Source organism: Haliotis rufescens, unplaced genomic scaffold (assembly GCF_023055435.1).
Source record: "Haliotis rufescens isolate VD_foot unplaced genomic scaffold, xgHalRufe1.0.p SCAF_17, whole genome shotgun sequence".
NCBI classification, from domain to species: Eukaryota; Metazoa; Mollusca; class Gastropoda; order Lepetellida; family Haliotidae; genus Haliotis; species Haliotis rufescens.
In genome coordinates, this window is record NW_025963857.1 from 9,117,793 (window position 1) to 9,144,020 (window position 26,228).

Sequence of the window (26,228 nt, forward strand, 5' to 3'; positions counted from 1 at the left end):
AAGTGTTAGTGTGTGTCGGGGTGAAAGACAAAAATGTCAATTAATGTTGTCTGTGTCGAGCTGATGGACAGAAATGTTAAGTTATGGTGTGTGTGTCGGATCGATGGACAAAAATGTAAAGTGATGTGTGTGTCGGAATGATGGACAAATATGTTAAGAAGTGTTGTGTGTGTCGGGTTGATTGACAAAAATGTTGAGTAATGATTTATCATTATTATTATTAACTTGCTATTTATATAGCGCTAGTTTCCAGACTGCCTGCTCAAAAGCGCTCTTGAAGCTCGCCCAGTTGGTATGGCCGTATATATTTTGCTGAACAAGTGTGTCTTCAGATGCTTTTTGAAACTGTTAAGTTCACTGAGGATTCTGAGTTCTTTGGGCAGATCGTTCCAAAGAAGAGGACCAGCCCTTGCAAAGCAGCGATCCCCGTAGGAGATTGTTCTTGATGGTGGCACCCCAAGCAACGATTGATCACAAGGTCGCAGGGTTCTTGTTGGCTGGTAATGTATGATGAGATCCTCCAGGTAGCTTGGAGCAAGACCATGCTGTGCCTTGAACACAAGAACGAGACCCTTGAACCGTATTCTCTGTTCTACTTTAAGCCAGTGTAGACCTTTGAGAATCGGTGTGATGTGCTCACAGCGTTTGGCTCTTGTGATCAATCTGGCAGCAGAGTTTTGTACCCGCTGAAGCTTTTGGATCAGGTGTTTTGGTAATCCTACCAGGAGGGCATTGCAGTAGTCAAGGTGTGATAGCACGCACGCTTGTACAATAGTAGTGGCTGTCTTGGTGTTATGATATGTGTGTCAGATTGATGGACAAAACTGTTAAGTAATGTGTGTGTGTCAGGTTGGTAGACTATTATCATAAGTAGTGTTGTGTGTGTCGGGATGATGGACAAACATGTTTAGTAATTGTGTGTGTGTCGGGCTGATGGACAAACATGTTTAGTAATTGTGTGTGTGTCGGGCTGGTGGACAAACATGTTTAGTAATTGTGTGTGTGTCGGGCTGGTGGACAAACATGTTTAGTAATTGTGTGTGTGTCAGGCTGATGGACAAACATGTTAAGTAATGTTGTGTGTGTCGGGCTGATGGACAAACATGTTTAGTAATTGTGTGTGTGTCGGGCTGGTGGACAAACATGTTTAGTAATTGTGTGTGTGTCGGGCTGGTGGACAAACATGTTAAGTAATGTTGTGTGTGTCGGGTTGATTGACAAACATGTTAAGTAATGTTGTGTGTGTCGGGTTGATGGACAAACATGTTAAGTAATTGTGTGTGTGTCGGGCTGATGGACAAACATGTTAAGTAATGTTGTGTGTGTCGGGCTGATGGACAAACATGTTTAGTAATTGTGTGTGTGTCGGGCTGGTGGACAAACATGTTTAGTAATTGTGTGTGTGTCAGGCTGATGGACAAACATGTTGAGTAATTGTGTGTGTGTCGGGTTGATGGACAAACATGTTAAGTAATTGTGTGTGTGTCGGGCTGATGGACAAACATGTTAAGTAATTGTGTGTGTGTCGGGCTGGTGGACAAACATGTTTAGTAATTGTGTGTGTGTCGGGCTGGTGGACAAACATGTTTAGTAATTGTGTGTGTGTCGGGCTGGTGGACAAACATGTTAAGTAATTGTGTGTGTGTCGGGCTGATGGACAAACATGTTAAGTAATGTTGTGTGTGTCGGGTTGATTGACAAAAGTGTTTAGTAATTGTGTGTGTGTCAGGCTGGTGGACAAACATGTTTAGTAATTGTGTGTGTGTCGGGTTGATGGACAAACATGTTTAGTAATTGTGTGTGTGTCGGGCTGATGGACAAACATGTTTAGTAATTGTGTGTGTGTCGGGCTGGTGGACAAACATGTTAAGTAATTGTGTGTGTGTCGGATTGATTGACAAAAGTGTTTAGTAATTGTGTGTGTGTCAGGCTGATGGACAAACATGTTGAGTAATTGTGTGTGTGTCGGGTTGATGGACAAACATGTTTAGTAATTGTGTGTGTGTCAGGCTGATGGACAAACATGTTTAGTAATTGTGTGTGTGTCGGGCTGGTGGACAAACATGTTAAGTAATGTTGTGTGTGTCAGGCTGGTGGACAAACATGTTAAGTAATTGTGTGTGTGTCGAGCTGATGGACAAACATGTTAAGTAATTGTGTGTGTGTCGGGTTGATGGACAAACATGTTAAGTAATTGTGTGTGTGTCGGGCTGATGGACAAACATGTTAAGTAATTGTGTGTGTGTCGGGCTGGTGGACAAACATGTTAAGTAATTGTGTGTGTGTCGGGTTGATTGACAAACATGTTAAGTAATGTTGTGTGTGTCGGGCTGGTGGACAAACATGTTTAGTAATTGTGTGTGTGTCGAGCTGATGGACAAACATGTTTAGTAATTGTGTGTGTGTCGGGCTGGTGGACAAACATGTTAAGTAATGTTGTGTGTGTCGGGCTGGTGGACAAACATGTTTAGTAATTGTGTGTGTGTCGGGCTGGTGGACAAACATGTTAAGTAATGTTGTGTGTGTCGGGTTGATTGACAAACATGTTAAGTAATGTTGTGTGTGTCGGGCTGGTGGACAAACATGTTTAGTAATTGTGTGTGTGTCGAGCTGATGGACAAACATGTTTTGTAATTGTGTGTGTGTCGGGCTGGTGGACAAACATGTTAAGTAATGTTGTGTGTGTCGGGCTGGTGGACAAACATGTTTAGTAATTGTGTGTGTGTCGAGCTGATGGACAAACATGTTTAGTAATTGTGTGTGTGTCGGGCTGGTGGACAAACATGTTAAGTAATTGTGTGTGTGTCGGGCTGGTGGACAAACATGTTAAGTAATGTTGTGTGTGTCGGGCTGATGGACAAACATGTTAAGTAATGTTGTGTGTGTCGGGTTGATTGACAAACATGTTAAGTAATGTTGTGTGTGTCGGGCTGGTGGACAAACATGTTTAGTAATTGTGTGTGTGTCGGGCTGATGGACAAACATGTTAAGTAATGTTGTGTGTGTCGGGTTGATTGACAAACATGTTAAGTAATGTTGTGTGTGTCGGGCTGGTGGACAAACATGTTTAGTAATTGTGTGTGTGTCGAGCTGATGGACAAACATGTTTAGTAATTGTGTGTGTGTCGGGCTGGTGGACAAACATGTTAAGTAATGGTGTGTGTGTCGGGCTGGTGGACAAACATGTTAAGTAATGTTGTGTGTGTCGGGCTGATGGACAAACATGTTAAGTAATGTTGTGTGTGTCGGGTTGATTGACAAACATGTTAAGTAATGTTGTGTGTGTCGGGCTGGTGGACAAACATGTTTAGTAATTGTGTGTGTGTCGGGCTGATGGACAAACATGTTAAGTAATGTTGTGTGTGTCGGGTTGATTGACAAACATGTTAAGTAATGTTGTGTGTGTCGGGCTGGTGGACAAACATGTTTAGTAATTGTGTGTGTGTCGGGCTGGTGGACAAACATGTTTAGTAATTGTGTGTGTGTCAGGCTGATGGACAAACATGTTTAGTAATTGTGTGTGTGTCGGGCTGGTGGACAAACATGTTAAGTAATGGTGTGTGTGTCGGGCTGGTGGACAAACATGTTAAGTAATGTTGTGTGTGTCGGGTTGATTGACAAAAGTGTCCAAATTTGCAAAGAAATTATTCTTTATATCCCGTTTTGTTCAGCAACTCGCTTGTTGGTATAATTCAATTAATAATACTGTATTGGAACCATTTTTTTGTTTTGAAGACACGTTATATCCACGGGGTCTGCGATTCATCATTTGCCAATCTCTTTTCCCGTCATGTAAAAGGCAAGATTTAGTTCCAATCTTTCACTGTATTTTCGGGATATCGTATTTTTGGGTACCTTATTTAATATATCATAAGGGGACACGGGTGGCATAGTCGTCTAAGGCTGTGCAGAGTTGCGTCCCTTGGGCACGCCAGAAACCTATGATTGTGGGTTCGAATCCCGGTTCGCCCCAATTATGTTTCTAGGTTTGTCAGCACCATACCCGTGCTCGTGGGTTTCACCGAAGTGGTAAACGTCTGAGACCTGCATCACTTCGGGCTTTCCTCCCACATCAAGCTGACACGCCGTGATATAACTGGAATACTGTTAAAAGCGGCGTTAAACCCAACTTACTCACTTACTTAAACCAGTCAGGTATTGAAAGGTCAACCCCACTGAGCTATCTGCATCAACTGTAAAGGGCTAGTGGCAAGACATGACACTACTTTCCAACACTCACATGTCAAAAGGTTGATAAACGCCTTCTTTGCTGGAATCACAAAAGAGGTATGGCACGCTCTTGAAAGAGAACGGCAGTACCGCCAACGTGACGGTGTAGATAACAACCTTGTTGCACCAGTTATCATACCTTTGTGTGATAGTAGAGATTCCGATACGTCATCAGCTAAGTCAGATGCTGGCTCAAGAAATAAACTGTATAACAACAATTACTTCTTGATTACCAACCTTTAAATAATCACCCCGTTTCATTGCATTGAACTATTCCACCATTTTCCCAAGCAAATATAATGCAGTACACAGCTTCATTGCCACCCCATCTTGGCATATCTCACTAAAGTACAATAACAGCAATATGTTGAGACCAACCCCACAACTCAGGTGATATTTGCACTTGTGACAATGCAGGACCGGTGTGTTGTCATGACATCGACCGGGACAGATGTTTTGTATTTACCTCAGGCTATAGGCCACATATACTACTCAAAAGAAGTTAAGGATCACCTGATTCTTTCATATTACTACAGTTACTACATCATGGCATGCCAGATTAACTGTAGTAATATGAAAGAATCAAGTGGTCCTTAACTTCTTTTGAGTAGTATATATTTTTTGTCTATCACCATTTTACCTGTAAAGTACCCTTTCAGGCTAATCACAGTGTCAGTAAGGATAGGCTAGATTAGGTAGATTTGCGTAAGTTTGATGTTTGCTTTGTTCATAGACCTACGATTCGTATTTATTAAATAAAGACAGAAGAGCATTTTTCCTAGCAATCCCAGCAGTAATTTAAATGAAGACTCGAACGGCCACAAACGCCAATACAGCTGATACCGAATAAATTGACACCTTTTTCTGTCAATTTGTAAACTAACTGAGCGATTTAGGCATTTTAAACATTTACTGAAATATATTTGTACAGCCCCAAATGCATACCTTGTAGATTGACTCTGATCTAGATAATGGGTCATTAGTCCATGTTATGAATTTGAAATACATTATTATTTTTCCTCAAGCTATGTTGTGAATCCATAATTGACTGTTCAATCACGTGTGTGTCGCGCGGTTACGGTCGTGCTTTCTGCCGCTATAGCTGCAGCAGTAATCATTGCAGGCGTGTTTCACAACACATCTAGACGTTCCACATGCGTCATCATGAGGGTAAGGAACATTTGATTTATCTTGATTCACATTCGGCTTCATTCCAAAAAGAACTTCAAATGCATCATTATACTGTTTTAAATCGTTTGCGCACGTTGCATATTTGAGATACTATCGGCACCTTTATGTTTGGAATACATAGAGAAACAAACCGATTCAATGAGTCGTGTTTCATTATATTTCCTTGTATGCCCATATGCAGGTATCAATGCTCAAATAAACCACATGAAATACATTGGAAATATATGGACACATAACTACTTTCATCTCTGCCGGTGCTCGGTATCCCTGCAGCGTCTATAGACAAAGTCACATCGTTAAGTTGAATAAAGGATGCGCAGGACATTAGCGAGGGATATTTAATTGCACGTGGCCATGGGGAAGATTACACCTTAGCTTGTTTGTAACCTTATCATAGAGAACATTTGACGAAGAAAGTATTACGACAGTAACGTTGTGCGTTAAATGCAATTAAACACGAACTTCCTTTTTTTACTGCTTACTTTTATGAGGTGAGGTGAAATTGGGTTTAACGTCGTGTCCAAGATTATTGCACTTATATAGCGACGTGCATGCACGTATGTGTGTGGCTGCTTGTACTAGTCCGGACTAATGCCGATTTATAGTGCCAGCTCACTGAGATACCATGCCGCCCCACTCAGACACAGTATACTGACTCCGACCCGACAAGTTCTTGTTTTAGCACCTTTATGCCGAGCGCCAGACAGGGTAACAACAAGTACCATCTTTTAACGTCTTTTGGTATGACGCAGCCGGGGATCGAAGCCCGGACCTTCCGCTCTCCGGGCGGCCGCTCTACCACTAGACCACGAACGCGGTCTTACTTATATGAACAACAATAATAATGCATTCCATTTTAGTTGACCACAATGAAATGTTGCAATGTTGCAGAAAAGGTTTTACAGCAAGTACTGTTTCTCGCGTGTATGTTAATAATGCAGCAACACTTTGATTCTCTGAGCAGGCATGGATTAAGCAGGGCCATCTTTTGCATAGACATTCTTTGCAAACATTTTCACGAGTTTAGTGTGTGTGTGTGTGTGAAGAATGGTTGGGGACAATTTATTTTTTTCGATAAAATCCTAAGCCCCGCCCCACACTTCACTTCGCCTCCGTATTTATGTACATTGTACTTACATAAACATTACGCTTATATATATTTTATGTACTCAGAAGAAGATGCGACTATCACATTCTTCTTAAATAACAGACGGTGGGAAAAAACAAAGTAATAAAGTACTTATCCGTCAATTTTCGGTAAGGTGACCAAACCATACATCTCAAGAAACTCGGTGGTATGCCATACTTGTAAAGGCAATTTCTCTGGCTGGTCTGTGAGTTAGAGGGTCGTCGGTTATCTGAAGTTTGATTATAAAGTAGTGATGTCACGATACGACTTACTTATCGCGATACTTTCGTCAGGGAATATTAAAAAGTCTTCGAACTTCCTGAATATCTGGTCTCATGTTTCAAATAAGAATGTCTCTCTTTCATCAGTAATTCATCCAGATAAAACTGGTTGGGACATACGTATAGTCTGTTTTTAAATACAATAACAAGTCCCCTGTTCGTGGTATGCATGAGATGCGCACGCGAAATTAATATATTAATAAATTAGATATGAAGGAATAGGCCCATGTGTGAAGTGATACAGGTTTAAAATATGAATCTATACAGGTACGTGTGTATCGCGTATCGTATCGTTTGAGAATATTTTCGATTCATCAATGTATTGCTGAATCGGGACAGCCCTAGAATTAAGTATATGTGATTTAAATATAGATATCGCAAAAACATTATTGTAAAATTCGATCCTAATTTATCAAGCTCTCTAATCCTCGTATCGTCACGAGTGACATCAAGAGTGAGTGAGTGATCGACTATTGTTTAACGCCGCTCTGAACAGTATTTCAGTTATGTCACGGCGTGTGAGCTTCATGTGGGAGGAAAGACGGTCTAAAACCAGAAATATAATCAGGACCGACCGGGAACTCGCACGCCTAGTGGACGCCACTCTGCACAGCGAATTCATCGATTTCAGCAAGTTTAGTTTTTAATAACAATAAAAACGAGCCCAGCATGTTGGACATAATCTCAATGTTGAAGTTGTTTTATTCATGGTTCTGTACTGCTGAACGGTAATGAAATGAGTGTCAACCAAGCGAAGTGCCATTTCAAATCGGCCCAGGTTTTGAAGGAGAGACTATCCGAACGACCACTGCATCGTGTTTATGTGCAGATTCATTCGCTTGGGTGACAAGGCTGGCCTGAAAAGTGAAACAGAATGTGACTGGACATAATGTATTATATATTTATATCAATGTACCAATGGTGCACCGTTTTAAGAATATGTATATGTATGCAAATGTCTGTAGTCCATCATTTGTTGTCAGCAGCTTGATCTAGACATCAGTAAGAAACTTATACGATTTATTTGCAAATCTTGCCCTGAAACATCTACCACAAATCATGAAAAAGTCATCATAGAAAAAGAAAATATAGTACCAATTCAGATATTTGACGTTCCTTTCCTCATACAGCTTTTCAGGGGTAATTTCTTGTTCAACTGTACATTTATCTCAACTGTAGCAACAGTAGTCAGATACAGATAACATATATGATTCATACATAATTTCTAGACATTTCACAGTAGTCTGTATTTACAACGACTAAGGCAACTTACTTATCAGCTTTCTTTTCTGACAATGCCATCTTTATGACAAAGCCAGTACAAAAAAAATCGCTTTTAATAATTTTGGTGAAACTAAGTTGTGCCACCAAAGTTGTGTTAAATTATTATTATTTATTTGAAACTCCTGTGATATTCTCCCTTTGTTTTCTTACCACAGCTGTTTCATTATTCCTAATCGATCGGAAATTCACGCTGGCAATTATATGGTTCTTATTCTCTTTCCAATTAACTCGCGAATATCATAATTCATCCGTGGAATTTCATTCGATGTATCTGTGACATTGCTATTAGGTATGCCGATGTCGCACACATTCATTTAACACAGGAACAGTTTACCTTAAATACATTAACATATGGTGACAAATGCCAATGCATTCAGGTCGATATTAGTACTTGCATTATCTATTTGTTCAGTAGCCACTAATGAATACGGGGTGGTCGGGTAGCCTTGTGGTTAAATCGTTCGCTTGTCACGCCGAAGACCCGGGTTCGATTCCCGACATGGGTACAATGGAATATTGCTGAAAGCGGCGTAAAACCTCACTCGCTCGCTCGCTCGCTCACTCACTCATGAACTCACTCATGAACTCATGAATAATAACGCACTTACTGTTTGCCATTCCCATTAGCAGGCACAGTCGCACTGGTATTACCATATACTGGGACGTGACTGCCACAAACTGGTATTTCTATCACATCGGACATTCTTGACATGTTTAATTGTGACACCAATATTAAGCCAATCAATGTGCTGGTATTCGGGCGAATTCCTTTACTGCTCAGGACCAGACACTTCCAACTCGAAACCGCCATTTGATTTTCCGCGTGATGAAATGTCATTGGATGTCCAGCTTTGGCACAAACACAGTATCTTAAGCGACATGACGGAGTGGCTCGATAATTTTATTACCGTCCTCTCCATGCTTGTGGTTTTGATAAGGAGGTCCATCCATGGTACGACAAAGAATATCTAGAGGGCGTCATGAAAAATAATAATAATGAAATTCTTTGGGATAGGCATGTGATTGACAATATTCAGGAAATACAGGGCAAATGTGCGGAATTCGCTTTCGAAATGTCATTCCAAGAACCAAGTTGTCCGACACCCCATTGTTCTCGATGCCTTATGTTTGGTACCTCCCAATCTGTTGGCTGACATTTAGAGAGTACCTGGGTTTGTTGCCAGGAATACAGCCCTTCTGACAATCTGGGTAATACAGAAGGCTGTAGTGAGCCTAACCAGCCAGGCTGTACCAGGATCAACCAAACCCTCTTTGCTGCATTTTTTAAATATTTAAGACTGATTAATAATAATAATAATAATAAGAAGAAGAAGAAGAAGAAGAAGAAGAAGAAGAGGCTGTCTGAACGACCACTGCATCGAGTTTATGTGCAGTGTGTTGAGATGGGGCTGTGAGTGTGGACAGGGCATTGTGTTTGAAAGGTGGACTTTAGCGGCTTGCTAAGTGGAGACAGTGACACGGACCGGAGTTAGCTCCTGGTCGCTAAGAGCTGCAATGATTCCTAGCGACAACATAAGTCTATTTAAAGTAAAGACTGCTATCGATAAGGCCCATAGAGGAAAAGCAACAGGTATTGACAACATCCTCGTCGAGGTTCTGAGCGGACGCTATTGCTAAAACGTCCCATCACATGTTTTATAGTTGTTTTAATACAGGAAAGGTTCGAAAAATATGGTCGAAACGCGTCGTTAGTCCCATTTCAGCCCTGAACCCTATAAATCCCTCCTTATGCAGGGGTATCACACTGACTACATCCATTTATAGGCTGCATTGTAGTATCCTAAACAGAAGAGTACAACTGTGAACAGAAGCTAACTACGTACTCCCTGATGGACAAAACGGATTAAGACAAAAGAGATCTACTATCGACCACGTCCAGACGCTAACAATATTTATAGAAAATAGAAAAGTATAAAAGAAATCAACATTTGTTTCATTCATAGACTTTTAGAAAGAGTACGATTGTTTAAATAGAGATATTTTATGGGATAACATTTCTCATCATGGTACCGGAGGCAAAATGTTAACTGCTTTGCAATCATCATACAAGGACGTAAAATGCAGTGTTCGGGTGAATGGTTTCTTTACTTCCTGGTTCACGGCAAACCATGGTTTAAACAAGGGCGTTTGTTATCTCACTTTATTTTTAACTTCTTCATAAATTATTTGTTACATCTTCTCAACAGTCTTAACATTGGTGTAAATGTAGACAATAGTAATAGTGCAGCATTAGCATATGCGGATGATTTAGCGTTACCAACCGAGAATGAAGCTGATCTCAGTTTAGTGTTAGATATTCTTTAAACAGGGTGCTGCTCAAATAAGAATGAGATCAATAACGAAAATTCTAATATTGCCCATTTTAGAATACGATACGAAAGTATGTCATATATTTCAAACGTCTGGAACTCTAGAGATAAGTTGTATGACGGACAAACATTCCTAATACCTTTTTCACCACGTTTGAAATATGTGTAAATAATCATTTGCACCACATTGAAACCCTATGGTAACAGTTAAGGCATGGTCTTCTTTATTTCCATTAATGTCCAACCTGTATATGACTGATCACATTAAATGCATTCATTCCATTGTTTCTCTGCACCGTTTGAAATACATGGAAGTGATTCATTAACGTGCATACGTTCCTAACATTTGGTAAATCATTTTCTAAAGATGATGTCGCCAATGGGCATATAATCAGCAATTCCACACCTTATTCCAAACATGAGGGCATACATGAAAATACAAAATTCCACGGAGTGTAAGGCACCGCAATTCGCTGTGCAGAGTTAGATGCCTTGGACACGCCAGAAAGCTGTGATCGTGGGTTCGAATCAAGGGTCGTCCCGATTATGTTTCTAGGTTTGTCAGCACCATGGCAGTGCTTATGGGTTTCACCAAAGTGGTAAACGTCTCAGACCTGCAGCACTTCGGGTTTTCCTACCACATCAAACTTACACGCCGTGATATAATTGGAATACTGTTCAAAATGGCTTTAAACCCACTCACTCACTTCAATCTGCTTTGGCAGGACATATATTTATTGATATCCGTCACGCTAATCTTCGCGTTCCCTCGCAAAAATGTCTTTGCGCAGATCAAACAAAGGCGCTCTTAACAAGGTACTTGCAAGTCACGACGATAGGGTGAGTGTTAACTCTTTGCTTCAAGTGTTTAATTATCAGGCTAAAGTTCCATTCTGGATAAGTCTTTGGTTGTTCTTGAAGTTTCAAGACCATGCAGGAATAGTCTGTAGCTTTTCTTTTCTAGATTACACTTGACTCCAAAACATCTAAATATAGTTACTTCCACACCACTGCTTACATTAGATATATACGATTTCCTCCGAACTATACGCTGTTCACATTTGCTTAATGTAATACCTCCCAACTGCCAGTGCCCGTAATCTGGGAATCATCTTTGATTCAACAATGGCCATGGACACTCATATTTTACTAACCAGCAGAGCATGCTACCATAGCATCTATAACATCAGTAAAGTCCGCAATCTACTTGATACTCCAACAGTTAAATTGTTGATGCAATGTCTTGTGACCTCCAAACTAGATTACTGCAATACATTGTATGCTAATCTTCCAATGTAAGCCATATCAAAGATACAACGCATTCAGAACTCTGCAGCTAGATGCATCTCTAAAGTTCCAAGATCCAATCACATCAGTCCTGTCCTCAAAGCACTACATTGGCTTCCAGTCTCCTTTCGTATAAACTATAAGATATGTATCATCACTCACGACTGCCTCACCAATAGCGACTATCCAGACTATCTCAAAGATCTTATATCCCTGTACTCTCCAGAGCGTGCTCTCCGATCCTCTGGTGGAACTCTACTGTATCAGCCTCTGTCTACTTCTGCTATGTCTGACCGTGCCTTCTCCTTTTGCAGTCCACAGTTATGGAACTCTTTGCCTTTGAATCTGAGAAACTCTGCTTCTAAGGAAACGTTTAATTCTCTCCTCAAAACCCACTTCTTCACCTAAGCTTTTCAATAGATCTCCTGATTGTTGGCATATGTACATAGACATTACTTTTTAACTTTGTCACAGCGCCAGTGAGCAACTGTCGATGGATATTAGGCGCTTTACAAATCAATTATTATTATTATTATTATTATTATTATTATTATTATTATTATTATTATACCTTTCCACACTTGGTTGGCAAAACGTAACGTCATTAATATGTTTATGAACTTAATCACAAATTGTGTTTGAACGAGTACTTCTATGTTAATGTTACAGCACTATCGACATTCATTTAAGTCTTTCTTTTCATTCAGCTTTCGGCTGTACATGGGGCTGGAAGAGCCCCTCACGAAGATCGTCATTAGTACCACCGAAAACCAATTTTGAAAATGCATACCATTCATTACTCTTTCGTAGAAGAGAAAGTAAAGAGCATACGTTCTGGTAAAGGCTATGTTATCGAGCAACTCTATTTTCCTTTTACATCATTGCTGCAAAAAGGAATAACGCAGAAAACCATGAACATGGTTTTCGCTCAATCATTTTAAGATATTTCCTTCAGCTCGTTCTTGTCCGAGTTGATTCTAATAACCTACATCTTGACTTGTCATACATGTAGGTACAGGCTAAAAAAAACTATCCAAAGTATATGAACAATCTGACACCTTAGTATCGTTTAAAGCTGAATATGTTATACATAGCCGTGTTTGAGCATTCAACATAATGAAAATGTATTTGGGATTGACTGTTTATTTCATAATTTTATTATAAATTAGTTTATATTGCAAATGGCAGATGGTTACTTGCTGTATTGCACACTGCTGTTCTTATGGGCATTTAAGTATTAGAAGCAAACCAAACGAAGTTTAATGTATATAATCGAATTGGTTCTGAGAATGATGCAATGCGGTGTTATAATATCCTCACAATGCGACCATTGATATATTATCAGTACATTTTGAATACGTCATCCGAAATGTTTATTCGACCACACTTTGAATATGCAGGTGACATATTACATAAATTGAACAATTGTTATAAGTACAACTTGCAGTAGCAGATGTTGTTAATGGTTTCAGAACCCGTGAAGATCCGGTGTAGAATGGGTCTTCAACAACCCATGCTTGTCGTGAGAGGCGACTAACGGGATCGGGTGGTCAGGCTCACTGACTTGGTAGATGCATGTCATCGATCCCAGTTGCGTGGATCGATGCTCATGATATTGATCACTAGATTGTCTGGTCCAGACTCGATTATTTACAGACCGCCGTCATCTGTCTGGAATATTGCTGAGAGCGGCGTTAAACAACAAACAAACAAACAAATAATGGTTTCAGAATACTATACATATGTCGACAGGCTAAACTAAGGGCCTACTTTACCAATTATGTGCCATGCAGCATAAAATCTTTTATTTGTCTACTGCCAGGGAACATCTGAACAACCGCCATCACAAGAACACATGGCGGAGAGTGAAATATTCCTTGACGATGTCACTCGCAATGTGTCGCGAGAGAACAGAAAAAGAAGTTCCGATACAACCAGAGAGGAATGGACGAGAAAAAGAGAGTACATCCTGTCGCTCCTTGGGTTCTCTGTTGGCCTTGGGTCTCTGTGGCGATTCCCCTACCTTTGTAACAGGAATGGCGGTGGTCAGTATGAAACGTGTATTCGCTCACTGCATGCGAATAAAAATAATACTTTGCTTCACTTGTTCACGGGCCTGATATATGTATGTGCTTGCCAAGGGTGGTTCGGGTCCGCCTTCCCTCCTTCCAGAGATCATGACTGGTGTGAACCGAAACTGATAATTTCCATCTTTAAACAAAGTTTTGTTATCATTTAAACATATAAATGTATTCGACCAAAATGTCCCTAAACGTCGAGTTACACCTGAACTTTGAAGTTGATGTTGAAGATGTCCAAATACAAAGAGTGAGTTGTCTGCACGTGCAGTTATTCAGACCATGAACCAAATGTAATTCAACGATAGAGACACAAACTCTCAGCCATTGAAATACTAACGTTTTCCAATTATACCATGCCAGTGTTAGATAACGGTAACAGACAGTATGCTCCTGTCTATTGTGTCTACATTACAATCGAGCATTTACAAGAAAGTTGTGACAAGAGTACTGCTGTGCGATGTCAGACAACAAACCTTCTCTTGTTTATGTAATTTGTGTGAGTGGCGCTTGCTACCGGTAGGGCAGGACACGCTACCCTTTTCGCGAACACCTGGTGTCATCAGTGATTGTCAGTGATCCATTCATATATTTTTCGCCGATATTTTGCCTTTTACTTCAAATGGAATCTGTTTCGGCAGATAATAGAGACTGGTTATTGTCTGGCGCTGATCTTTTATATTTACTATGGTGACCAAGGGTGGAGAATGATCACCTGTGTCTTGTCATTTGTTCTACTTGTGGCTCATTTCGTTGTTGACAGGTGCGTTTCTCATTCCTTACTTTATTGGAATCATCACGTGCTCTGTCCCGCTGTTTTTCCTGGAGATCACCATCAGCCAGTTCTCAAGCAGGAGTGCAGCACACGTATGGGTCCTCTGTCCTCTGTTTAAAGGTCAGTTGCTTCATCGCTGCATCGTTAATTTCATGTCATGTAAGCTAAATCTTTATCGGACATTGGAGCGTCACTTTACATCCTTCGCAGGAGTCCTTTGTTTTTTCTATTTCTAACATAAACAGTACATCGATGTTCTATTTCCAGCACGCTCAATGTTGCATTCACGAAGTCTTGTGTTATTTAACATGCTAAGCGTATGGGTTAATAAGCCTGTTATACAGAGACGAATGTGACGTGTTGTAGATAATTAGTGCATTAGTCACTACTAAAACAGAACAGGCTTAAATAGTCGGACATAACTTGTTTGATTTCAATTGGCAAAACCTAATTCAATGCCCTGCCTCGTCACAACAGTCAATAAGAACACATGTACATCTACGTAAGTGCGGAGGCTGACTTCCTCTACTAGCTATATTCCGGCGGTATATAAATATTCTGGGAGGGTAAGCCAGTGGTTGATAGCAAGATCAACACTTGTAAGGATACGATGACTCACAATCAACCAAGTCACAGAACCCGACCATCACATCCCCATTTGAATCAGCTCTTACAACAAGCGCGGGGTAATGGTAACCTACCGTTACTGTAATCAAGACAGGGCACTGTACAATGTCATTCAGGCGTGTAAATTAAGGTACAGTGAAAATATTCCGAAAAAAACCTCTGAAAAGATACAATTGCTTCATCTTCCAGGATAACCAATGACAACGGACAAGATAGCATCCTCATTCTGTAATGATATTAATAAATACTCTGTTATGACATATACGCCATCGTGGCATCGTTTCAGAAGTGACGTCACCATCTCCATCTGTCCTATCACTAACCGAGCACAAAATTTCCCTCGCTCATGGGAGTAATTGATTGGATGACTTAGTATCGTGCTATTCGAATCGGGCTCAAACCGAAGCTATGAGAACAAATGGTATTTATCATAATAGAATTTAGATATCATACCCTGTATAATCGAGGATGAGCATGGACTAGTTAGGCGTATCTTAAAGTGTGTATATGTAAGATAATGTAAGACAATAAACATGTTTTCTTCAGGTATCGGTATCTCTCAGGTATTCGCCTGTTCGTTCGGAAGTGTGCTGTACAATGTAATAATTACCTGGTCCATGTATTACATCTACACGTCCTTCTGGTCCGTGTTGCCATGGACAACGTGCGACAACTGGTGGAACACTCCCTTGTGCGTCAATAGGCTTGGGAACGTTTCATCCATCAACGAGACCCACGCCAACACAAATGTAGTGGATGACCGCCTTTTCAACTCAGCATGGAGAAAGTCGAATGTAACATTGACAGCATCAGAAGAATTTTGGCAGTAAGCGAATGATTGTAGCATATATAGTATACTTCCAGACTACTATTTAAACGCCTGGAATAAATGTGGAATATATGTGCTCTTTCCGAGAACACCTGGTGTCATCACTGAGTACTACTGTGTGGCGTCAGGCAACACACATATATACATTTTTATGTCAATTGTGTGAGTGGCGGGTGCTAGCGGTAGGGCAGGTCATGCTTACCCCTTTCGCGAACACCTGGTGTCATCACTGATTTTCAGTAATCCAAAATATCATTTTCACCGCTATTTTGCCTTTTTGCTTCCAATGATATCTGTTTCGTCTGATGGTCGAGCCGGGTTTATTCTCTCGTGTTGACGTTTTATATTAAATATGAAACAACATCACCAACAGTCATTGACACACTGTGAATAAGCCAAACAGATGAAACCGTTGCTTATTGTGAGTTCCATTTACTGTGGCAGATATGGCACACTGAGGGTGTCCAGTGGAATCAACAACTTCGGGTCAGTCCAGGTTCATCTCCTTCTCTGTAACCTTGCTTCCTGGGTTGTAGTGTTCCTTTGTCTCATGAAAGGCATCAGGTCTGTAGGAAAGGTAAGAACCGCCATTCGCAAAACCACCCATCACACTGATTTCATGATCTGATCCTATTATGTATGAGGGTTGATATACATTTAATAATCCCATGGGGATAGTATAATACCAACCCAATAGATCCCCAATATGGAAAATGAGTCCCGTCCGGGATTCGAACCCACACAGCCAGAGTGAGGCACCTAGACGCCAGCACACTAAGTCAGCGATCTAACCCACTCAGCCACCGAGGCTTCCAAAAAAATGAAAGTCCGACAATCACAATCTAAATACCAAACATATTTTTCGAGACCCACTTCGATCCACATCTAATCTTTCAGATCATACAGCTTGTCCAGTGAACAATGTATATTTATATTTAAAAGACAAATTAATATTTACCAGCATATTTGACAACAAATTACACACAGTCCCCTACGTTAAATATCTAATGGTCGACCCCGAACCTTTCCACGTCGTAACGTAATTTTCGACTAAGATGGATCGACTGGTCAGGCTTTTTTACCTATTATGTCTCACCGTGCCCCAATGGCGTGGACCTTTGCTCAGGCTTTCAATCACTGGCTTTCCTTTTCCAGACTTGATCATTTGCATGCTGACATAATTTTTACATTGCCGGAATATGTCTGACATTAATGCACCCATTCGCTCGCTGTAACCACAGATTTAGTGTTGGCAAATTGTAATAATGGTTTCTGGGTTGAGTGTTGTCCTCACTTGTTACTGCAGGTTTGTATTTGCAGGTGGTATATGTGACTGCATTGGTGCCGTATATCCTGCTGACGGTGCTGCTGATAAGGTCGTGCATGATGCCGGGAGCAGGAGATGGGATTGTGTACCTCTTACGTCCAGACTTCTCACGACTAGCGTCTGTTCAGGTTAGAGTTCATAAAACGTTCGTCAAAATAATGTCTGTTGAGATAACCTTTGCTTTGATCAGATTTCGCGATACTTCTCTGCCTTGGTGCTTCTTGGTGTCATCCCCTGCCATGTTCCTTTGAATACCAATCCTTTGTAGCCGTCGCACATTACCTTAACTCATATGTGTATTCATATTTACCTTTGCTAACCTTGATAACCACACTTGATATTGATAAGCTCCCATTATCCTGTACATCAGCTTTCCAGTCTGTACACTGGTTCCATAATCCGTCAAAACATAGACTGTGTAGTTAGCCGTGTGACTATCGTTACACAAATGTCAATGGGTATCCGTTTAAAGTCACTGTATCGAATATGAACTCATTTACGTCTTGATATAAACGTTTCGCACATCATTTATTATTTATTTTACCCACATTCGTATTCATATATGTTGATCATGCAAACGGTTTTGACAAGTTTTCTTTGAATGAAATACACCCATCCTAACTTTTTTTAAAGTTATATAATATGACGGGGTGAAAGAGCAAAGAGAGAAACCTACATCTATTATCTCTCTGCTGTGAATCTTCAAATGATTTATATGTATAAATATTATTTTTTCACGTCTCACAGCTGTTATAAGGCATCATTAATAACCTAATATATCTACATGATTATTTTTGCTATACAATGCATAATAAATTAAAAATACAAATACCTTTATTGTGCGTTATGCTCTTATAACACATTAACGACCTTTCATTGTATAGGTGTGGTTAGAAGCGCTGCTCCAAGGCTTCTATTCAACGAGCGTTACGTACGGCGCACTCATCACCATGAGCAGCTACAACAACTTCAACAATAGACCATTGAAGTAAATAATAAAACTTAACTTCTGAAATCACTTACAAACAGCGTGGTCTTTAATATTGATGACGATGATGATAGTTCAAGATAGATTTCCACGCATTTAAAATTTGTTTATTGTATTGTAATTACTTCTGTCTGCTACCATACTATTCATGTTTGTGATAGAGATACTTGCGTTTGGGAATGGAATTGAAGTGATCGACATTCCAACTGCTGTAAATAAGTTCAAATTTATAATGAGTCTCAGTTTAGGGAAGATCCCATAATTAAGAGTATGCAGATGCCGTGATGGAGACCAGTAAATAAAAGCGACAAAAGAAAAAATCAGAGTCCATTGCACGATTCCGACTATATCATAGCATGTGTTTATGAATCACAATCAAATAGTGATAATACTAGGCGCTGCCGAAAGTATGAGCGTATCCTGTCCCACCGGTGGCGCCCGTCACAAACACACGCAAAGGCAAATCAACAGCACAACCGAAAACACACGGGAACAGGATGACATAAGTCAAAACGGGGAGCTGCATGAGACATTTCCTTCACATGTCTGCCATAAAAAAACATTTGGAAGTTTTACTGAGGTCTTGAATGCTAAAACGCATGTTAAAAATAATGATCTACCTTTAAGTCATGTGGCAAATGCTACATGTTGTAACAATTGTTTGTTCTTAAACACAACCACTACCTTAATAATAAAATTCTCGACTTGGTGACACTATTTTCATTCTTTACGAGTTGGGCAGGTGTTAATATTTTGATATCTTGTATTTCAGAGACGTGGTGTTAGTGATAGTCATTGGTGAAGCAAGTAGTATATTCTGTGGTCTGGTGGTCTTCTCAACTCTGGGCTTCATGGCACACCAGGCGCAGATACCGATATCAGAAGTTGTATCCTCGGGTAAATATATCTGTTCCATACTAACTGGCCTATACTTAGACGATTTCATTGACAAATGTGTAAAGACTGTTACAATGCTGTGCATGAACTGTTAAAGAAATCGAGTTTGACAGACATAACAGCCTTGGTGGTTTAGATGACACCTTCTCGTAACATTGAATTAGTGCAAACTTTTGAACGTTACACCAAATTTGGTCATTATGATGTGTTTGGTTAATACCTCTCAGGATAATTCCCGGTACGCGTGGTCAAGGTCTTTGGTGCCGAAATTACATGATCAGAGATGTTCGCCTTGATAATTATTCTTGGTTTCTGAACACTATACCCGTTTTCAAAGGTTTCACCAAAGTCGCTGAAGTCAAGGAACTTCGTAATTCCGAGCTGTCCTCCACACCAAGCTGACGTGCGTGATATAACTGAAATACTGTTCAAAGCGGCGTTAAAACAGACTCACTCACAATGAAGATGCGGCACTGGGGTCGTAGTTTAAGAGTTTGCTTATTGTGTCGTGGGCCCAATTTCGATTTCCTCCCAGGGTACAATGAAGGAAGCCCTTTTGCAGTGTTCTCCGCCGTGATATTGCTGGGACATTGCTTAAAGAAGCGTAAAAATAACTCGCCCACTCACACTCACGACAGCATACAACCAATAGACATATCTGTTGCAGGTTCTGGTCTCGGTTTCATCATCTACCCAGAGGCCATCGCCCAGCTTCCTGTGTCTCAGCTGTGGGCAGTCCTGTTCTTCATCATGCTCTTTATGATGGGAATAGATTCTATGGTATACAATATTAATAACGTTGTGGTATTATTAGATGACTCTCTCGTGACACGTTAACCTGCTGTTCAAGGGCGTTTTAATGCCAGATGTAAACTGCACTACCACCTAACAGGTACTCTTTGTGAGATATGTACAGTGCTTGCACAACGCAGGTGCCATGTGAATGCTAATCATAAGGTACTGAGTGAGTTAGTATAGTTTTACGCCGCTTTTAGCAATATTTTCCTGCCGTCATGATTTTGGTTTGGTTTGTTGTTAAACGCCGCACTCAGCAATATTCCAGCTATATGACGGCGGTCTGTAAATAATCGATTCCGGACCAGACAATCCAGAGATTGACATCATGAACATCGATCCACGCAATTGGAATCGATGACATGCATCAACCATGTCAACGAGCCTGACCACCCGATCCCGTTAGTCGCCTTTTACGTCAAGCATAGTCGCCTTTTATGGCAAGCATGGGTTGCTGAAGACCTATTCTATCCCGGATCTTCACGGGTCCTGCCGTCATAAGGTGCACTACAAATAGGAATGGGCTTCATACATTATACCCTTGAAGAGAATCAAACCTTGTTTCTTTATTTAAGGACGATAGGATAATCCCGTGGTTAAAGCGGTAGCTCTGCATGACAGCCCCGTGAAGATCCGGGTTAAAATTGGTCTTGAGAAACCCATGATTGTCGTATGAGTTGTCTAACAGAACGTAGTGGCCAGGCTCGCTCGGGTTATGCATGTCCCCGTATCCCAATTGCGTAGATCGAATCTAAGGGTGTCAGTCACTTGATTGTCTGGTCCAGACTCGGTTATTTACAGACCGCCGTCAAATAGCTGGATTATAGCCGAGTGCGGCCTTAAACAACAAACAATAAACTTCTTGCAAGTAACTATGCGTGTCGTAAGCAGCGACTTGGTTGAATGCACGGCATCGCACCCGGCGGCGTGAGACGTTGCTCACAAGAACGATCACTCACTTGGCTGGGGGAACTCGATTATTTACAGAAGGAATATTGCGGAGTGTGGCGCGACATCTCATTCATCACTCACTGAAGAGCTGTAACGATATACTGTAATCATACAAAGACGAGACACGTGTTCCACCATATAAAAAGATGAATAGAGATATTTTAGCAAACGGTTGTCAAGTATATTTGTGAATGTTAGATTATTACGTACATGACCATGTCCATCGTCACTACTTCACTGACGTCCCCCCATGACCCGTAAATACATAAGGCCGATTTGCAGTGTAGTTGATATGAATAAATAATGCGACTAAACCCTTGTCATATTCACAAGATATCTCTGGAAACACGATTGTACGATTCCGGCTATATCATAAGCATGTGTTTACGAATCACTATCAAATAGTGATGATACTAGGTGTTCGCAAAAATGGAGCCCCCTGGTGGCAACTGTCACATATAAATGCAAATGCAAGTAAATAGTTAATCTGGGAACAATAAGGTACAGGTCAAAATAGGGAACTGCACCGGACGTCATGTTGGTCTCTGATGCGTTAAATCTGGAGTTTCCTTAACCAAGGAATCAAGTCAGTACCGAGTCCAGGGTGTGGGAAGCCAGCGAGTGCTCAGACCAATGAGGGATCAGATTACGTCGCAGAAGCAACAATAGATCTCGTGTTGTACACATATGCTTATTATTCAAGCGGTCTCATTTCATTCGTTGACTAAAACAGACAAACGTCCCTCGTACACAACAACACGGCTGTATGTATTATTGCAATGGAGGAACGTGTAGCTTTTAGCAATATTCAAGCAATATCACGGCGAGGTAACACCAGAGATGGGCTTCACATAAATGTATAAACAACTTGATGTACACTATTTACATCACGTACTCATTACGACGTTGCTACTTTGTGACGCTCCTAAAGTTAACTTCGTACTTTCACAGTTTGGTCTTACGGAAACAACCATAGCTGGAATCATAGAGGCGTGTCCAAAATACCTTCAACAACGGAGAATGTGTGTGACTGCTGGGGTGTGTCTAGTTAGCTTCGTTGTGTCCATTCCCTTTGTAACCGAGGTACGTATATATGTCATGAAGAAACTTGTTTGTTTGATTGAGGTCTGATCACAGAACAAATTTGACCTTCATTTATGATTATCACACATGCTGTTATTATTATGGCTGATAACTAGCCTATTGATACGTGTCTATGGCGTTGCAGGTATTATTAACATGTTAAGATTGAAGAAAGAGGAGGATTTGTATGACTGCAGAACTAAGTTGGCACTGCATTTACCTACATCCTACGGAAAAACAACTTGGTCATGTTGACACATTCCGTGAACAGCTTCTTAAAACCGCTACGATCAGCCTGATACAGCGTAGCTTCATCTCAAGGGCATGACTTTGTCCCAAACAAGGTTTAATACGCATTCATGTGAAGTCTTTGAAAGATTTGTTCATTTCTTAAAGTATGCAGATTTAGTGGACCAAGACATGACAATATCATACTCTATCCTTCGACACAGTCATGAAAACTGCATTAGTTGTTTATTGTTTGTCATATAATATTGAAAGCAGTGACAGCCAACAGGTTTCGTCTGATCGATATCGAATTATCCGGGTTTGAATTGTTCATGGTGTTATCAAAGGGACAAAACCATTTTGATAATCACTACTAAAAGCAGAGTCCACTGTACGCTTCCCCCTGTATCATAGTATGTAGTTATGAATCGCTAACAAATAGTGATTTTGTGGAGAGTCACTTTAGCCTAGTGGTTAAAGCGTTCGCTCATCACGCCGAAGACCCGGGTTCGATTCCCGACATGGGTATAATGTGTGAAGCCCATTTCTGGTGTCCCCCGCCGTGATATTGCTGGAATATTGCTAAACGCGGCGTAAAACCATACTCAGTCAGTCTAGTTCTTGTGGGTAAAACAGTGGAAGGAAGATTGGACAATAGAACATAAACATATTCAAAGCATGATACATTGTTATGATACCTAAAGAGCACAATGTCTAGTGATTGTGGATGTTATCCTTTATGCAGGGTGGGATCTACCTCTTCCAACTGTTAGACTGGTACGCCTCCGCCTTCAGCACACTGCTCATTGGCTGTCTCGAGTGTGTCGTCATCAACTGGATATACGGTAAAACCATGTGGTATTAATACTTTCTTGCATGCAAATTGTGCGAGTGACGGGTACTACCGGTGGAGCAGGCCATGCTCACCCTGTTTGCTATTACCCGGTGTCCTCAATGAAAGTTACTGATCCATTCAAATAATTTTCACCACTATTTTACATTTTACGTCCAATGAAATCGATGCCTAATGTGGACTTACTGTCTCTTGCGTTGACACTGTATAGGGTATATAATATTGACACGGTATTGTAGAAGGTGTAGAGGTAGTACTAGGTTTCACACAAGCTGTAAGCGCCTAGGATCTGCATCGTTTCCTGGGTTTCCCTAACAACAAGCTGCAGCACCATAAAATAACTGGAGTATTGTTAAAAGTGGCGTTTACGCCACCCAACTCACTCATTGTGACTTTACAACCAAGCTGATTTATCGGTTTCACAAAGATGCCAAAAAGTCTCACAGTGTTAACGTCGCTTTTATGTCTTGTAGGTTCAAAGAGACTCAGCAATGATATTGAGATGATGACAGGAAGGCGATTTCCAGTGTTGCTCAAAATTCTGTCATCCTATTTAACGCCTTTCATTCTCTTTGTAAGTACACACCAAAGATTTTACCAGATAAGAATTTATTTATGTCCTATTAAATGCTAGAGCGACTGAATGAATGACTGTATATGGGGGAAGCGAGTGCTTAAACTAGCGATGCATTACAATAAAGCGATGTCGAGCCATGAAGATCCGGTTAGAATAGGTCTTCAGCAATCCATGCATGTCGTAAGAGGCGACTAATCGGATTGGGTCGTCATGATGCCCGCCATCGTATCCCAATTGCTCATGATGTCAATCCATGGATTGGCTGGTCCAATCCCTTACATAGTTGGAATATTGCTGAGTGCAAACAAGACAATAATACAGTAATAACAGCAATAGTTAACACGGATACAATACTAGCCTTGTCGATAGTCATAAGATGTGGACCAAACACTAAAACTGTCATTACAAGTGACGCGGGTATTCGGAACTTTCTATGTTAGAAAGCTAGGAAAATGTTGTACATTTACTGCAGGAACCTATATTGCATGATGGTACAGGTACTCATCATGGTGTCGCAATACTGTTACACAATCATCTGGAGAGTAACCCAATATTGGTCACAGTGTGTGTATGAAAGAACAATCAAACATCAACAGTAAATGAAACCATTGCAAGCATGCGTTGTGTTCCTCATAATAAAGAAGTTAACATCCATAAGTTCTCTTCCTTATGTACAGAGCGGCTTCATTTATTTTCAGGCTTCCCTGATATGTTCCCTGTTTCTGTATGACCCGCCAAGCTATGGCGAGTACATCTACCCTGAATATGCAAAGGTGATTGGTATCATGGTTGCAGTGGTGATGTCTTTGCCCATACCTATCACCTTTGTGTACCAAGTTGTAAAGGGAAAGGGGAGCCTTTGCGAGGTACGTGCATGTGTGAAACTTTGATAATGTGCATACAATAAATAAGTTTTGCGCCATGAATACCCAACAACGATCCAGAACTAATCAACACTTTCCTTTTTTGGCAGCGTTTGAGGCTTGCAAGCAGACCTTCACCTGAGTGGGGACCATCACGGGCCGACGATAGATAGATAGATAGATAGATAGATAGATATTCAGTCTTTATTTCCTCCATTTTATTCAGTGGTAAGACAACATTTATAGGATAACATATGTATAATATTGCTTGAGGCGTAAATAAATCGAGAATTATCATTTTGCTATTACAAGTGTACGCTTGCTGACAATATATACATTGTTTAGTTTACATGTTAACAGCCATGGAGGACTTCATTCAACTTTTTAACTGCACCATCAATATTTATCATCCTTTCTGGTTGTCACATTCACCGCCTTCAAATTGTTGGTATACCTCAAAGTAGAAACGACATAACGATATCACCGTCAGTTCAGATTCTAACAAATATATTATCATCAAGCAAATCATTTTATCGAAGATGATGTTTCCTTCTACTAAATTCTTTTGACAGGACATAAAAACGTCTTTTACAATATCATTCGCAACTGTTCCACATTGCAACTAAGCGAACAAGCCTAAGTTAACTAAGTTTAAGTAGTAAAACATTTTAATTCATAGCAAGTTTCCAGATCGTATTTTTACATGTCTAGACAGAGATACTCTGGTCTGAAGCGCATTGTTTAATAATTGCTTTTCGTGAAGGTGAATCTTTTCTTTCATCAGCAGCGACAACAATCGTTTCTTGATGAAGCTTGAACACATTTTATAATTTTTAAATCATATTTGGAGACAAGACGTAGCATGCTAAATATAGGGGATTTGATATCCCACTTGTTCTTATTAGCTTGTGTTGCTTAATAGCTAAACTGTGGAAGTCGGCCTAGACACATGTCTTGAAAATATTCATTAGATTTGCATTACATACTTCACAAAGGAGCAAGAGAGTTTGTTGATAAATGTATCCTTGTGTGGATATTAAATCGATTGTGACTCTAAAACTATTTCATTAGGCATGCGCTAATTAAAACCCTGGACTTTCTTACAAAACTAGCCTTGAGTGGTTTCAAGCATGTCATATTCCTTCAAGGGACGGTTGGGTAGCCTAGTGGTTAAAGCGTTGGCTCGTCATTCGGAAGACCCGAGTTCGATTCCCCACATGGGTAAAATGTGTGAAACCCATTTTCCGGTGTCCCCCTCCTTGATATTGCTGGAATATTGTTAAAAACGACGTAAGACCATACTCACTCATTCACTCACTCACTCACTCACTCACTCGCTCACTCACTCATATTCCTTCAAGGATAGTTTTCCCCATACATTACATCTATTTTAAGCCTCAGTTTAATATCACTCATTGCCAGATGATAACGTCCACCCCAGTATCGTGGTTTACATTTATAAATATTTTCAATTTTTCACATACTAAGCTCGCTCGTTCTTCAGAAGTTTTAACACTAGATATGAACACTCCAGCACAGACAATTGCCTTTTGTACAGATAAATATATGTTACTTATGTACAAATGTTGAGGCGACACTGATTTGTGATCACATCAAAAAGTAAG

The 26,228-nt window shown here is 40.4% G+C and overlaps 1 protein-coding gene across 1 annotated transcript; it reads left to right on the forward strand.

The window, feature by feature from the left end:
- Positions 1–5,357: 5,357 nt before the first annotated feature.
- LOC124116924 (sodium- and chloride-dependent glycine transporter 2-like) lies at positions 5,358–25,877 on the forward strand. The gene is made up of 14 exons (XM_048397327.1): positions 5,358–5,400; positions 13,555–13,777; positions 14,574–14,705; positions 15,759–16,038; positions 16,486–16,618; positions 17,362–17,496; positions 18,253–18,356; positions 19,129–19,253; positions 19,921–20,033; positions 21,951–22,082; positions 23,056–23,155; positions 23,637–23,737; positions 24,439–24,606; positions 24,714–25,877. Exons 1-14 carry the CDS (start codon positions 5,395–5,397, stop codon positions 24,774–24,776), a joined length of 1,815 nt encoding a protein of 604 aa, XP_048253284.1. The 5' UTR covers positions 5,358–5,394; the 3' UTR covers positions 24,777–25,877.
- Positions 25,878–26,228: the final 351 nt, after the last annotated feature.

Bases quoted from the DNA above. Each gene is read 5' to 3' on its own strand.
- LOC124116924 (XM_048397327.1), top strand. The intron at 16,619-17,361 runs GTAAGAACCGCC...TTGTATTTGCAG, and splicing joins GCATCAGGTCTGTAGGAAAG to GTGGTATATGTGACTGCATT. The intron at 24,607-24,713 runs GTACGTGCATGT...CTTTTTTGGCAG, and splicing joins GAAAGGGGAGCCTTTGCGAG to CGTTTGAGGCTTGCAAGCAG.